The following is a 17,416-nucleotide window of genomic DNA, read 5'->3' as shown; positions in this document are numbered from 1 at the left end:
GCTGCTTTTCTTTGGCATAAAAAGATGATTTTTACTCCTGTGAAGAAACACATGGTGTACAACCTGCTCCTTTCTGGTTGTTTTTTTGTTTTTGTTTTGCCACATGGAAAAAATAAAATAAAATAAAATAAAATTGGGCATTTCTAAATGGGGCAGAGAAAAAAGCCTCACTCAGAATATAGACAACCTGTGTGTGTGTAGGGACCTGAGATATTCTGTAGCAGCATGTGGGGTAATTTTCCAAGAAGAGTTTGAAAACAAGATGTCTAGACTTTTCTCCTAATTGATGGCTATGCATAAAAATGCATCATAAAAATGTGTCTGAGACTGTACAGGGGTATGCCACTAACAAAGGCACTTTTATCAGAAAAGTGGGGCTGTCTATGCGATCTGTAACAGATCTGTGTTAATATTAAAGTCATTTTGCTAATTGGTCTTCTTCAAATTTTGTTTGTCAATTGGCTGCTTCTAGAACGGATGACGCTGCTTCAGTCCTCGCCACAGCGCAGCATGGCTTCCTTGCTAAAACTGTGGCTTTAATAATGACTGAGAGTTCCCACAGCAAGTTTTCAGTTTAAAACTTAAGGCTTATAAAATGGCCATGTGAATGAAAAATTACTTCATTGAGTACATTGCAAAGAACAATATTCTAATCCAAAACTTTTTCACTCCCAAGGAGAAGAATGCTTCCAAGAACATTTGTGGAAATAAGATTAGTTTTGTGTTAAAGTAAAAATCATGGCGATCAGATGTTTTATTTGTACTCTTCATAATACCACCTGCAAAATGATAATCTCCTCAATGAAGTTTGAAGATTCGTCCTGAAGTCTTGGAGCCCAACCCCTCCTCCCTACGTGCCCAATACAAGGAGCTGTGTCTTAGTACTGAATGAAGTGCTGAGTACCAAGTCAGCCCCACAGGCAGTTAGCTCTAGCTAAGACTGCAGCCTGATGGGAGGAGCAGAGACTAGTTCCGGTTCCTTCAGTGTGCTCGATATGAACAGTTCATTCTTAAGCCGCCATCACTCCTGAGGAGACCCACAGATGGATGGTCAATGCTAGTCATAACAAAGCATTCACCCATTCTTTTGGCGGCTCTGTGGTTCTCTGTAAACTGACTTAGAGGTTATGGATCATTTGCTTATACCGGCCAGGGCGATTAAAATCAGATTCTGCCATTGCCACCATTGTTCTATAAATCTGTGCATTCATTTACCCACCATTTATATGACACTCAAAGTAAGCAAAGTGAAACTACGTATTATTAGATATCCAGGGTGGCTCCATAGGATTAGTGAACTTCCTCCATCTTACCAGGACAGGTGTGGAACAGGTTTCAATCAGACTGGGAAATGTAAAATATCTGGGGGGAAGTTGGTTGGAGACGAGAACTGGATTAGAGAAAATGGCCCATAATCTGAGAAACAGAAGGGAATGGCATCGGTAAGAAGGGATGGCATAGGTAGTGCTCCTGTATAGCCAACGTTACCAACAACTCCTGGGGCAATGGACCTGCAAGTCTTCAAAGGAGAATTTCTCTAGAACTTGACTTTTAAAGGAGGTATCAACACACAGAAGCTGTGTTCTGGTTCATGTTAAGACAGTCAGAGAATTCTCTCAATCAAGGATGCAAGAAATGCTGGCTTACCATCAGGAAGGACAGCCTCAGAGAGTTTGTTCATATGGAAGGGTAGTATTTCTCTTTCCCACCAGGGAACTAAAGACTACAGTTTCAGTTTCATATGGCAGGAAAGCAGTGGATGGCGAGATTTCTTGTCCTGAGTAACTTAAGATGCTCCTTCAGCAGGCTAACTCAGTGTCCAGGTCATCTTAGGCACTAGTATTCTATTGGGTTAAGTATTCTGTTGGGTTTACTTGTTTGAAACATTACAGTTTAAGACTGGGCAACGATACTCTGCCAGGAACCCCAGGCTCACTGAGAGTGGCAGCAGGAGCTGCTTCCAGGTAAGGAGCCTTTTGTACCCCAAGTTGGAAACCTATAATTAAAGCAAGTTCACAATGCATTTCCATCGTTTGGTTTTTCATTTCAACCTAAAGTTTCCAACTCCTCTAAGCTCTCGTTCCTGGAAAAGCTTCTGGCAGTGACTTTTTGGAAGCCACAGTTTCTGCAGCTTTTCATCTTTTTACCATACCCTTCTGCCTCTAAGCTTCCCTCCCCACATGTGGTTAGTAATGCCACCATGGCCGGAAGTGAAACTTTGCTCAGCATGGACATGCCTGCCCACACAAAGGCAAACATGCAGCGCAGGGAAGGAGTCTCGTGTTCATGGATCTCAAGAGACTGTACATTTCTGGCTTAATCACGTTACCATCATTCTATATGTGCTAAAAGGACAGAGAAACAGAACATTTTTCATCAGTCACAGAAAGGCTAACGAGTGGGCCTGGGTCTCTATCTCCTGCTCATGTTAAGCTAGGGCCTCCCCTCTACCCTTTTTGGAAGCGTATTATTGGCAAGCTATAATTATAACTATATTTTTGAATTTCCTAAGGATATTGATGATCTTTAAGGAAAATGCTCACTCATACTTTTTTTCTAGCACACTTTATATACTGGGATTATGCTGGCTGCTTTCTCAAAGGTTCCTAATAGTTATTTATAAATTTCTAATTTTCACAAACGATAAAACTGTGACTCAAGCAAGTTTACTCATAATACTGAAAATCCATTAAAGACAGTAGAATGGAAAGCAGTAACTTGTACGAAATGGCATTAATAAAAATTTGGCTTATTTAGAATAATTTTTTTGAGGCTAAACTCATAGGAATACATGCACACACATGAATGTTACATCTACTTTAGGACTCTCAGTGGAAAGCCAGGGCTTGCATCTCTGGTGCTCATTTTCTGACAACCTACTGGTGTTGCCTTTCTGAAGAGTACACTGCAGGCCTGACTGACAGCTTTACCTGGGCAGAGCATGGGTACTCCACATAAATTTCCAGGACTTTAAATGAGTCCAGGGAGTCTTTTGGAATAAATACCTCCAGGCTTGGTGGGACCACTGCCAACCAGTCTCATTGTATTCCCTGCCTGCAATCATTTGTGAACTAGGATGCTGGGGTTTGTGGAGTCAAAGTATTTTAAAATGCTTCCACTACATTTTATGCATAATCATGAATAGTGTAAAATTTCCCTCTACTATCATATAGAATGGGGGAAAAGAGCAGTTAGATGTAAAGTTTCTGAAGTGAGATATTTGAGCACTTAAGACAGATTCAATAAATTGCATTGGTGGTGCCAAGTTCTAGCATATAATTTGGTTTCCTTACCAGCAAAATCACTTTCTAGGTAAGTAAACTGGAGGTGACTTAATGGTACAGTTGGTAATCTACAACATCAGTTTAGGTGGCATGTTCAATAATGGATGACGTTTAGAAAACGGGCTTAAAGTGTTGCATCATTTTGTCTCGCTTAAGAACTGGCTCTTTAGAAATGGGAAATACTTTGAACTCACCACAAACAGCCACCTTCAGCCACCTCAAGTCACTGGCTTTGCTCCAGGGAACATCTAGGTCAGGATAGCTGTGTGAAGCCCTCAAAGCTTGGCCTTTCTGATAAAACTTGCTTGCTTGATTTATTTATTTATATTATTTTAACGTGAAGGGCCTTGTTTTTCTCTGAGAAATGAAAAGATGCCTTCATATCAGATTCAGCTCAAGATGCGGCTGTATTCGCAAAAGAAGGGTTCCCAACAGCAGTGGATGCCAAAGATCCCTTCTCTCTTGCTTTGGTCTTAACTTGGCACAGTGTTTCAGATGGTATTCATTTGGAATAAGGAGATCGATGACATAGCCTGTCCAACCCTCCACTGTAAGTGGCTTTGCTAGGAGTGGGTATGCGCAGAAAATATAAATTCTTCTGTCTGTAGGCAAGCAAAAGCATACCAACTCATCTTGGAGTAATTTAACCAATAAGATGATTTAGAGGACAGTTCAGTGGCACCATTTTTGGAAGGCAAAAGCTTAGCAGAAGGAACATAAATCAAAGGTGACTGGCAGGTAAAGGATATATGCAGCAATCAGCCAAGCCATGTGCACACTGGCACAAATTCAATAAGATCATTTATAAAATTTTTAAGGCAGAAGTACACAAAAGGGGGTCTGGTGCTAACTAAATCCACAGATAGCTTACATGCCACTGAAATAAACACTTCCAGATGCGGGTGTACAAAACCCTTTTACAGAAAGAAATGTTTTCTTTCATAAATCTGAAGGAGGGACTTTTAGCAGAAAGGGCAAGAAAAAAAAAATCTAAAACTGAGACGAAGCCTCTTAGGGCTGGAAGTGCTCGCTGAGCGGTGACTTGTAGCTAATGGTGGGCTCTGCAGCAGTCTCCAGCCAGAAGCACCGAGCTAGGATGACTGGCTAATGTGTCATTCCACAAGGTCTAGAAAACCTGGACCCCCCAGTCAGTGTTCCATTGCCTTTCTCCTTCTGGGGGCAAGGAGTGGGGACAGAAGGCTCTCACAGCCATCACTATTAATCCCAGATTAGGGGAGGAAGCTGCTGTGCATACACCTTCTATACTAAACAACACTCAACCCTTGGTTAGATTACAGTCATCTTTGAGGAGTGCAAGACCAAATTCATCAGTGGATTAGAAAATCAATTTATTCTTCAAACTAGCAGAATACGTGGAACTTTTGGGTCAAATGAATATCTCCACAAAATCAAACAGAAAGCTAGAGTGTCTTTTCCATTTTTGTGTTTAGGTTAGTTATGCATTAAGAACTGTTCATGCTCCTTAGCAAGCAAGCCTCTAGGGCACCAAGCAGGAATCCTATGGAAATTAGTCTCTGTTGAGTCTTTAAACTCATGTTCTCAGCAAGCCGCTGCACACCAACTTTACTCCTGAGAACATGCTGACTGTTTGCACAGTGGCACACATGATCCACTTGCCACAGTGTGCTCTCCCATGAGGAGTGCTGCTCCAGTTACTCTGCAGGACAAATAGCTCCTGAACACATTTTGTCTCCTTCACTGTCATTATCTCTACCAAAGGAGAGACTCTTCTGGCGTCCTATGGCAGCATCGTGCAGTGGATGCCTCTTTGCTGTTTATCACACCATCTCAGGCAACTCTCTCTTCCATTACCATCTGAATTATATGTTCTAACATAGGGCTGTTCAAATCCACTCCCTGCCCCCCAAACTAAACTATTTTGTTGATGGCATTAGCTATGTAAACTTTTAAGATAAACCTAGGTTATCTTGTTTTGAATTAGCATCCTTCTGGGGCTGCTGAGGTAGCTGCCTTGGCAGGCAGAGTGTTTGTTGAGTATGTTCAGTCTTGGATTTCATCCCCAGCACAACATGCACTGGCCGCACTGGAGGAACATCCCTTCAATCCCAGCACTCGAGGAGGAGGAGGCAGGAGGATCAGAAGTTCAAACTCATCCTTGGCTACATAGGGAGTCTGTGGGGCTACATAGGACTCTTATCTTAAAAACAAAACAAAACAAAACAAAACACAAAACCAAACCAAACCCCAACACTCTTGGAACTTTCACCTTCTTGGATTCCTGTCAAGGCCGACTCTCACATGTGCCTGAGCAACCACGATGCTTTCCTGAGTCTCTCCCTCTGGATTTCTGTTCTTTCAGCCTTTTTAAAACTGTCACTCATCTGCCTTTGCCTGGTAAATTTGGTTCAAATGTAAATGATCCTCCAAATGCTTCCTGGCTTGCTTAGGCGGATGAAGCTTTCTCTGATTCTGAGACACTTTGCCTTTTAGTCACAGGAGCAAGCAGGAGCACCTGAGTCCCCCTTTAAATCAGCCATGTCAGCCCCACATAGTTTTAACATGATTTGTAGCAAGTATTTACTGAATCAAATGGAGCTACAATAGCTATAGGGAGGCTCAGTATATGGATGATGCAAACATTTGTTCTTCCACTTATATACTGTGTCATTAAGAAGTACCAACACTGTCAAGGGGACCACTATCAGAAATCAAGTACTGCCTTTAAAAATACATGAAGTGAGCTTCATCCTGTCAGAAGGGTGTGGCTTTGAATTGCACCAGTCCTGGTAAATGACAAAGAGTAAACTCACAGCAGTATGCAGGATGGCTTTGACTTTTTTTTTTTTTTTTTAATTTTAGCCATTTGTGAACACACTGTGTGGGTGAGACATCACTTGCCTAATCATTAACACTACAGTGAGCTTAGTTCAGTGCAAGCAGGGACCCATCACACTGCCTTTAGATAATGGTTTCTGAAAGACAATACAGACTCTAGGCTGGCTTCCTTTTCTCTTTTTTTCTCCTTTCCATTGATAGCATGTCTAGATGATAAAGGTTCATCAGGTATGAGTATTTAACTATTAAGTGCTTACCTACCTAATTAGCCTTAAATATGATCATTTGTGTTTGGGGTTGGACCAGGAATGCAAAATATGAGTCAAAGCCAGCAACAGAGTCCCTAACTTCTCTACTGGAAAACCTCAAGACTGTATAAGTGTTTAAATTGGAATTGACAGCAACCTATAGGCGAGACTCTGAACTTCTGGAGCCAGAGAAGGAACTCAAAACCACCTCCCTGGTACTCCACCAGGGACCAGGCCCAAATATCACCTTGAATGCACCTGGGCAAATTCAGAGTCTGACACCAGGCTCTCTCATGATCTCTGCCAATAATCAGTCAAAATCTTTCCAGATCTGGAGCCTACTCCCCATACTGGGCCCATGCCCAGAATAGCAAGTGACTCCAACCAGTAGGAAAGCCTACCCAGGTGCCAGGGAGACTTCACATCTGAATGACACATGGGTTCTGAATTTTCTCTTCTCACAGCTTGAGGTCATGCAGAGGCAGCATGTGGGGGTGTAACGTTCAATTCGTGAATACACAGCTTAGGAGACTTGGTTTAAATCAAATTATAATTACAGCACCAGCCAGGAAAACAAGGCATGATTTTTTTCTCTGAATATTTTTCTTACCTAGCATATGACCTTAAATATATGTTGGGCATCATAAGAACACAATAAGAACATAAGAACATCATAAGTCTTGGTGTTGTAAATTCTAAATTTATAACAGTTCACTTCTTGTTGTAAAATTAACAGTGCAACCATATCAGTAAGTTAAATACCAATTCAACAATTTGTATTTGTTGAGTAAAGCATGTAATACTGTATTGGAAAAAGCCAAGTCTCTTTCTATGAAGTTATTTTGATAATTCCAGTATTCTGTGGAGTGTTCCCATGTTTGAACGACTATCACTTTTGTGCTGCCTCAAATGTCCTGTTGCTGAGAATACACACACACACACACACACACACACACACACACACACACACACACACCTTTAAAGCAGCCCAGCTACGTTGGGTAAATGACTAAATTAATGTGAGATGCTGACTACCACCACAAAATAAAGGTCCAGAAAAACCAATCACTGTGGATGTTAGAGGAAAACTACCAGTTTCTGGTAACACCAGGAGGTTTCAAGATGGACCCGAACAATTTCTTGTTAACAAACTCCCTGACTTCCTCAGGTAAGTTACTGATGCAGGGACCAAGTAAACTGACAGTTCTCTTCCTCCTCTCAACCTTGCTGAAGACACCTACCGAGCAGATATGAAACACCAGCTCCATTTGGAAATACAGAATCCTACAGAGCAGGAAAAAAGTATGAGTAATGAACTCATCTGCATAGTGGCTGGGGGGACGGAGTGTGAAGGTGACAGCTAAGTGCCAGCAACTAAGACACTTGGAAGGACAGTGAGCAGAAAGGAGATTTTAGAGAAGGTTCCCTAAAATGACACCTAGTAGTCATACAATACACCAAATACCATAAGGAAAAATTAATCCAATGCAAAACACAAGGGAAAGAACCCACAACGACTCTTCAAAACGAATGGAACGAAGGGGTGTCTGCTTCATTCATTGAGTTTTTTGGTGTTATACACACACAGCGCAGACGGCTGTTACAAAGCCGTTCATGAGCCCTCTTGGATGGTGTTGTTATATGTGTGTGTCCTTCATGTCCAAACTGAGACTTTGTGTTACTGCTTTTATAATCTCAGAGTGCAGTAGGTTGTTACAAATGTACTTTAGGCTGATACCCAGATGAACTTACAGAGACCGTTACAGCAGGCATGAGACCTGCCCAGGTTCCAACCAGACACAAGCCCAGTGCCGAGAGTAAGCAGACATAGAGCATCACCTCAAACCAAGAAGCGCTTTCCGACCGATGCCTGCTGGGCGAGGGACAGTAAGTGTCTTCCAATGGAGTGTCACTGGGTATATCACCCACACTCCCAGGAAGGCCCCATGCCCAGGAACAGTTAGTCAACAGGAAACAGACTCCATGACTTTTGGGTGTGATTTTTTTTTTTGTCTTATTCATTTTGTTTTGATCTTAATTTTTTGTATTATCTCCCTCCCTCTTCTGAGAGAGAGAAAGGGGGTTGTTGGTGGGGAGAGCCAGGGAGGAGAGAGTTGGGGAAGGCAAAAGAATATGATCAAAATATATTGTATGAAAAAATTCAATAAAAATTAAAAAAAAATAAACATTAGCCAAGGTTCAGATGTAGCTCAAAGCAGCTGTTGTCTAGTGAACACACAGCACTACTCTTGACCACTCTAATGAGGCCATAGGAAAGTGCTGAACCACGATGCCTGTGGGAAGCAGGGCAGGTGACCCACAGCCTGGATGCTCACTCTCAGCCACCATCAGAGCTGACGAGGAACTTCACAGGAAGCAAAGACCCCGGCTCACCGCAGAGGTGAAGACACCTCACCTCAGCTGCAAAGTCTGCTCTCTCCCCAGAGGCCTAAGGAACAGCCCCGTCTTCAAAGTGGACATGCCAAGTCTGTTTTGTGTGAGTCACAGAATCGGGTAGACGGTTTCATGGTATAATTATAACACATAAGTCTGCCTTTTAAAATGAACACCTATCTCCTTAAGTTGAGCTGATGTGCAGGCTATGTATGTCAGCACCATGGCCATCCTAGCACGCACAGATGGCCCTGGCTGTAGGAAATACAGTAACTCTGCTCTGTAATGTCCACGCACAATCCCTACAGGTATTTTAACTTGCTGCAGCAGTGACCCCCTTGAAGCTGCAGAACCCAGGTGGCCAGGCAGTGGTTAGCTTCCTGAACACTGCAGGCTGTGTCCTAAATCTCCATGCAGAGGCTGAGAAGGTTTACCTCCACGGTCACCTAGTTTCAAGCACAGCTCATAGAAGGAAAGACTGAAAATAGTTTATATCAAACCAGCGCTACAGATTTAAAAGCCGGACAAACTGTCCACTCGGTGTGATGACCAATTCCCATGTGTAATGCCTACATCTGTTTTAGCTTCTCCTAATATCCAAGTAGAAAAACACATTATCCCCTTAGCTTATGAAGGATCAGGTAACTTTCTGTGGAGCTAGAGCATAAGACAATACAATGCCATATGTAAGCATGACTATAGACTAACTAGATAACTGTACCCCTAGAAGCAAGCTCCCTTAGTTGTCTTAAATGCTGAGGCACAATCACAGCTCTAAGAAGAGTATGGGCCACAAAAGGCTTTTCAGCATACCCCAAAACACCTTGCAAGTACATGACAGAGCTCATCCTGTGATGACTGCAAATATATTCTACATTGTCATTCCATGCAGGCATGTGCACACACACACACACACATACACACACACACACACACACACACACACACACACACATATCAGAGTTTTTGGGATGGTATATTATTCAGCTTTATAAGAGAATAAAATCTCAACACACTACAATACAGATGAACCTTGAAAACTATGCACATCAAGCCCCCTATTTCTTGGAAGCAGAGAGGGAGTTGGGCACACTTCCATTAATATAAATAAAGATATAGGCAAGCCTATAAGATGAGCATTCACTTAGAACTCACACCCAAACACACTCACTCTTAAGGCTGCTGAAATGTTAAGTCTTCAGCTCTCCATTAAAAACAAGCCCTGATTATAAGCCTTCAAATTATTTAAAGATGTGAAAGCCTGTCTGCAGTTGAGCCCTGTTCAAAGCCAGCACAGAAATCATTTCTTCTTCTTCCAACTCAAAGTATGTTTAGGAAAAGGACATCTGATAGAAGTGGCCGTGCCAGTCTAACCGACTCTAAATACAAAATGCTTCTAGCAACGTTTGGATACATATAATTTGACAAAAAAGTTTTGTAAACTTAAGCTTTGAAAAAATAGAAACTATAAGCTCCAACAAAAAGCTTAATATGTAATTGAAAGAAAATAATATTTTGTAGAAAAAAGTTGCCCTTCCAAAAAGAGACAAAAATGACTAACTTTTATTTCCCAAGAGAATTATGCTACTTTTATACAACAAAATTACAGCCGCCACAAATTGCTTTCAACAATTCCATCGCTTCTTCATTTGACCACTTGAAAATCAAGATTCTTTCAGATTATAAATATAACTTTTTATAACTCTGTTATTACGCACTGTGAATGGGGAGAGAGGGCCAATCTTGTGGCCGTAGCGTCGAATGGCCTCTCTGATGTGGCAGGGCTGGATGGCATCGCTGTGAGCCTCGACACCACAGGCCGCAGTGCTCTGGGACAGAAAAACACATAAATTGTTACTAAATCAAAAACACACAACAGAACTACAGTGTATAAAATATGAAAATAAACCTTTTATAAAATGGACCATTTTCCCCTTAGGATGCGCATCACTGTCGCCATATACTTCATCTAGAAAGAAAGTTCCATTAACAAATCAAAGATGACCTTCCCATGACCCTGGCAGAGCAGACCCACCAAATGCAGTTTTTATGCCTCCAATATTTCACCCAAGCTTGCATGTCAGGTAGGAGAGCACAGCCACTTGTGTGCTGGTGAAAAGTGTCACGGGGACTTGTTGCAAGACCTACAGGAAGCTCTTTCTTTTTTGGAAAAAAAAAAAAACCTTAAACATTTATTATTATAAATGCTCCTTGAGAGATTCTTGGGCATATTTCTGAAATGACTTGAGTCGTGAATTTAAAATGAAAAATATAAACTGGCCACATATTTGTCATATTGGTGACTGTCATAGAAGACCATTTCATTTGATTTCTAATATCTTAGGTGTCCTGGGGATAAAGTAAAATAAAGCCTTCCTATTTTATCCTGTCTATGAAAGGTATGCTTGAAATCACAAAAAGACACAGAAAGAAAGAGATTTTGAACAATGAGAACATTACTACAAACTCAAGGAACTATATATGTACAGCAATTTTACCTTTAGGAAATTTCTTAATGATGTATTTACACGAGTACAAAATCATATGTATAAACACACACAGGAGTTAATCTACTGCTGCTTGGGTTGATAACCAAAGGCTTATCAGTAGAACTGGACAAATAAAATATGACACAGGCATTTGACAACAGAGGTGACAGACACCCTATGGAGGCCTTCTGGAATCATTTTCACACTGCCATTCCTAAGATATGTTATATGAAAAATGACAAGACGCTGGGTTGCTGCTTATCGAGAAGGAAGACTGTATCCGTTTAAACATGGGCCGTCTCTGTGTGGGTTCAGTGACTATAAACCCGGGGCTCTCCTGCATGCTAAGTGGCTGGCTAGGAGATGGGAAAGAAGAATATCTGCTAGTTCTCCAAGATGAACCTAAAGAAGACTTAACACGTAAAACAAACCGACTCTTGACTATTTGTAACAGAGTTGAGACAAGCTGATCAGAAGCCATGGGGCATCTCTCTCTAGCTCTCCTGTGTCCACATCAACAAGGACTAAGATAACTTCTTAACCTCACTTTAACAATGATATAAAAGAATACAGTATTTGAGTGTTCCTCAATTCTCAGTCCATCTCACTTCACTCTTGGAATATACACAAATAAAGTGCAAACGCTGGCCCCCAGATGAAGGCAACGCCTCTTTCTCCAGAATGTCCATCTTTAGAATGTCCATCTCCCACATCTGCCTGCACAGCCCATGACTGTCAAGGAGGTGGCAGCACCATCTCCACTGTGGGAACATATGTGAGTACTGAGCTGAATTTAGACTGTATAGAGAAAATCTTCCAGTAGGAACTCAAAAGGAAGAAACAGACACCCAGGTCAACATCCTATGTGCTAAGTGAAGTCCTAAGCCCTTCCTAAGTACAATTCCCCTGTAGTATTCCCCTAAACTCACTGTTTCCTTTTTGCAAATTGGATTTAGTTTTATTTCTTAACTTGTGCTAAAGGCAAGAGTTCTGCCAAGTTCACCAACAAATTTGGTTCTGTTTGTACAAGGTTTTGCTCTGAATCTCTTAACTTTGCAATGGCCATCAGACAGGACCTGGGAATACTCAAGTAGTGACTATATGGTCTGAACCTGCCTGTCTGCTCCAGATTTCTGTGCTGAGACCTTAATGTCCAATGGCTTAGGAGGTAATACAGTTATGAGGGTGGAGCCCTCACTCCTGCTCCTATGTGAGTTCAGATGACTCTGCATGAAACCATATGTACACATTCACTAGTCAATGAATTTGCCGGCACCTTAAATTTGGATTCTCTAGCCTTTGGAATGTGAAAAACACATTTCTCTTGTTTTAAGCCATTAGGTTTATAGCATTTCATTGTAGTAGCCTAAATGGACTATGGCAGAACATAGGTTAAAAATGACCTCTCTGGCCGGGTGGTGGTGGCGCATGCCTTTAGTCCCAGCACTAAGTTCGAGGCCAGCCTGGTCTACAAAGTGAGTTCCAGGACAGCCAGGGCTATACAGAGAAACCCTGTCTCGAAAATAAAAACAAAACAAAACAAAACAAAAAAAAACCTCTCCTTACTAATTAAAAAATTACTTATTTTTATTTTATATGTATAGGTGTTTTGTTTTCATAGTCTGTGCCCCACAAGCTTGCAGTGCTAGAAGAAGCCAGAAGGGGGTGCCAGACTCTCTGAAACTGGAGTTAGTGGCCATGTGTTGCTGAGGTTTGAACCTAGTTCTCTGCAAGACTAGCCAGCGCTCTTAACCACTGAGTCATCTCCAACCCTTCTGACTGCTATTTGTAAATGTGGAAACAATATACACTGAATCATTCTATTCTTTTAAAAAATGAAGTTAACTTTACCTTTATAAAAATTGTAAACATACTTTTTGTGAAAACGCCATTAAACTTTCCATTTTATCAAGTACATGCTCACCTGCCATTATCAGTAGTTGCTAGCATTAGCGTGAATGAAGTCACCATGTGCATTTCTACAGCGTCTTGGTTTGCCCATTCAGTTCATTGAAAAAGAGACTTGGAACTTAAAGTTTATATTCCTCGTAATGTTTTCCCATTTCAACATGGACCTTATATCAATATCCAGTTTCTTACCAAGGTGCTTAGGGTCTGTTCACATTAAAGATTTATTCCACATTTAGAAATTATAATAATTCAGTAGTGTTTCTAGTATTTTCTAACCTTCTTCAAAGTTGTTTAGGAAGAATAACACTGAAGGTATTTGTTCTCTGTTACCAAGAATTGTGTATATGCCACAAAAACATGAGGAGTGTTAGATTTATTTATTTGTTCATTTTCCCATTCTCATCATCCCCATATTTTAGATACTGCCCATTTCCAAGAGAGAAATCTGCATACTTTGAGAGATACAAAATACTGTTGCCTCCATAGCATTAGCAGAGGTGTCTGTGGGCTCAACGCTGAGGCTTTACCTCCTTCAGGGCTGTGGTGGTAAAGCCACATGTCACGTCTTCTTCCTTGTGGCCGCATTCATACGCCAACTGTGTATTTTTTCATGTCTTATGTTTCTTCACCCAGGGACCGATGCCAAACAGAGGGAGTCCTTCACATTCCCCAACTGACTCTCGTCCTCCCTCAGTCTCGTTAGTTACTACTGCACAGATCCCTGAGCAGTTTGAAATCTCAACTGTGGTAGATGGAAATCATTAATATATAAAAACTTCTGTTGGCCCTGGATCGCTAGAGGTGTCTGTGCCTGTGGCTGTTCTGACTCTTCAAAGATGAAAAGCTCTGGACAAGGTGAAAAATGTCCTGTTGTTTCTCAAGCTTCCTCTTCTTAAGAGTGACTCAGGGTTTAAGGCCTGAGTCTCAGGCAACTGTTTCTTATTCTCCCTCCACCTACACTGGTCCATGAGATCTTATGTTACATTTGAACTCTCCTGAAAAGAGGCAGGGTGAAAGCTTTGGGTCCCCATGTCCATCCACCAACCATGTAGCCTCTATCAGGTCCTTTCCCTGGGCTGCTGTGCTCATGAATCTCTCAGATTCTCATCCTGTTGAGATTTGAGGCCAAGGTGGATACACTTTGGCCCAAAGTCATAGTATACATAGCATAATTTTCTCATCTCAGTTTAGGGAGATGGTTATGGTTAGAATGATAATTCTATATAATTAGGAAAAGTTTTTCTTGAATTACAGATATTGAAACTGGCAAAGATAGGAAGGAATCACTGAATTTAAAAATTCAAATATTTTAAACCTTTCCAGTGTTTGCTCCATTTAATAAATAAAAGTAAAGACAAAGAATATCTGCAAGGTTAGATAAACCACAGAGATGGCTAAATATCCAATCTTTTGATTTCTAGTATACAACGTTTAGAGTATATATTATTTGTAATTCACCCACTGAATATGACATTCTGTTTTTTTTTAACATGAGACATATTGTGAAAGATATACACATTATGAAACATTGCCTCACTAACATTAATTATAATTTTTGGTGAGCATGCAACTTTCACATTTTACAATATTCAAGAATTTTTTCATTTTTATTGGTTATTTTTTACATTTCAAATGTTATCCCCCTTCCCAGTTTCCCCTCCACAAGCCCCCTAACCCCTCCTCCCTCCCCCTGCCATCTTTAACTTTAGCCGATTTGCTGCACAAACTGTCTCTTGAAATTTATTCCTCTTCTCTGGTAATTCCACATCTCTGAGAGAATATATTATTTTTCCATATAAAGAACTGCACAATTATGCCACCATAACTGACGTTGAGAAATTTTCAGTGAGAAAATGATAACACATACAAGCAGCTGAATATAGAAAGTTCTGTGTAGATATATATAGAGAAATAATTAGTGATCTTAACATGAAAAATTATTAGTTCTAATATGAATGATTTCCACTTTAGGAGAAACCAGATACAGAGTAGAAAAGGCACTGAAATACTCCAAATTTAAGTTTTAATAAGATCAAGAAAGAAGTGTTTAAATATTCAAGGGAAAAAATTCTTAGAATTTCCAAAACGTATAAAGAATTATTCTGCATATGTATAATTATGAGGTTAACTATGGCTCATTTTCACATACTTTGGAAAGTATGTAGAGAACTGTGCAGCATAGGAGAGCAATGATATACATATGTTGATTTAGAATCTAAAACAGTGAATGCCAAGACAGTGGAATAGCAAAATTCAAATACTGAAAAACCAATAAATCAACCTAGATCCTATAGTGAAATATGTTTCAGGAATAAAAGAACAGATACTTTCAGAAAAAAGAAAACTAAACAAACCATCACTTGTCAGTCCTCCTCTAATCTTGAGTTGAACTGACAGAGATACCCCAAGGCTGAGAACAGCACAAGACTTTAAGGCAATAGTAGTTAAGATGGAAACACTGACGAATACCTCACAGATAAATCAGTGAAACAGTTGGAAGCCCTGAAAACAGTCATCTAGCTATGCAGCCACCTGACTTAGAACAAAGCTGTCATGGTTCTGAGTGCATCAAAACAGAGAATGCTGGGCTGGAGAGGCTGCTCAGTGCTTAGGAGCACTGCATGCTCTTCTAGAGGACCCAGGCTGGATTCCCAGCACCCATATGGCAGCTCACAAAGGTCTGAAGCTACAGTTCCTGGGGATCCCTCACCCATTTCTGGCCTTCGATGGCACTGCATGCATGTGATGCACACACAGACATACATGTGAGGAAAACCCACATGCACATAAAATAATTTTTAAAAAGTCCTGAATATGTTCTCACCTTATACAGTATATTGTATAATTTACTTTGCTCACATTGATAGAACTATATGTAAAATCTAAAGCCATAAAGCCTGCAGAAGGAGATGAGACTATCTATCATCATGTCCCCAGAGCTGGAAAAGAACGAATTAGACTTCATCAGAAATTCAACTTATCTTCATTAAAAGACATTATAAAGGGCCAGGCAGGTACAGTAGCACACACACAGCACTTGAGAGGCTGAGGCAGGAGGATCATGAGGTCAGCATGGGAGTCAAAGTGAAACCCTATCTTTCAAAAGGTACCATTGAGAAAATCAACTACGGTAAGCCACAAACTGAGAAAATGCACGAAAGCAGCAACCAACCTAGGACACATATAGAGCTCCCACCAGTTGGTACTATCCTCTCCCCCAACACAGTTCCTCACCACTGCACATGTATTAGAACTGTTAGGGTAAAACCACTGATAACAGCAGAGAGATGGGGATCCTGGACTGGGGGCTGGGGTGAGGGAGGTGTGGGGGGAGAGAGGAGCTGCAGAATGGGTAACAGAGTAACCAGATGGGTATAATAAATGTTGGCATAGTAATTACAGTAAAATGTCAACTGTACTTATAGAGTGTAGGTATAGTGTTCACACTAGAATTCTCTTAACTTTGCTTTTTTATTTTTTTCCTTGGATTTTCGAGACAGGGATCCTCTGTATAGCCCTGACTGTCCTGGAACTCACTTTGTAGACCAGGCTGGCCTCGAACTCAGAAATCCACCTGCCTCTGCCTCCGAAGTGCTGGGATTAAAGGCGTGTGCCACCACCGCCCAGCAACTTTGCCTTTTATAATAGAAAAAACCCAATATCTTGTTTTATGCATAGTGTTGACATACAGTTCAAAAATGGAGTCACATGAGATTTCTGAGTGTTTGTAAGAAAACTGCAAGAAACCAAGACAAGAGTCTTGTGACCTCAGTTACTTCAAAATCATGAAATTGTTCCTTGATTATGCTTTTGTGCCTCTCCCAGGTAAAGAGGACAGGAGTGAGTTTACTTCAGATTATTCATTACCACTGGTTACCATTATTTGTTTACATGCCTCAGAAAAACATGTTTTTGCCATGTACGACTTATCCACGACGGGCAGCGTTATTGTGGTTGTACACTTCTGTGATTCCTCTTAACCTTCCCAGAATAAATTGTCTGATGTTCTGAATAAAGTTAGCTATTGCATGAGACTTTGCTTTATCTCATTTATGAGGTTCATTCTCTCAGATCCTACCACCTTTAGAGTGGCAAACAGCATACAACAGTTCTTTCAGCTTGGACTATAATCCATTGACTATGGTATCTATAAGCTGGCTGCTGCTTACAGTTTTAGCTGTGCTGTGAGGGGAAAAAAAACCCATAGTACATTCTTCATTTCTCTAAAAAAATATTTCTGAGCCTCTCTCTAAACAAGAGAGAGAGAGAGAGA

The 17,416-nt window shown here is 40.8% G+C and overlaps 1 protein-coding gene across 2 annotated transcripts in view; it reads right to left on the bottom strand.

The window, feature by feature from the left end:
• The window catches only part of Supt3h (SPT3 homolog, SAGA and STAGA complex component), a 333,205-nt gene that overhangs the window by 58,462 nt on the left and 257,327 nt on the right, over nucleotides 1-17,416 (bottom strand). For both annotated transcript variants that reach the window (XM_021186140.2, XM_021186139.2), the window contains exon 11: nucleotides 10,462-10,572. In XM_021186140.2, the coding sequence (XP_021041799.1) occupies nucleotides 10,462-10,572 (111 nt within the window). The remainder of the gene's footprint in view (nucleotides 1-10,461; nucleotides 10,573-17,416) is intronic.

Source organism: Mus caroli, chromosome 17 (genome assembly GCF_900094665.2).
Source record: "Mus caroli chromosome 17, CAROLI_EIJ_v1.1, whole genome shotgun sequence".
NCBI classification, from domain to species: Eukaryota; Metazoa; Chordata; class Mammalia; order Rodentia; family Muridae; genus Mus; species Mus caroli.
This window is presented reverse-complemented; position numbering and strand designations above follow the sequence as displayed.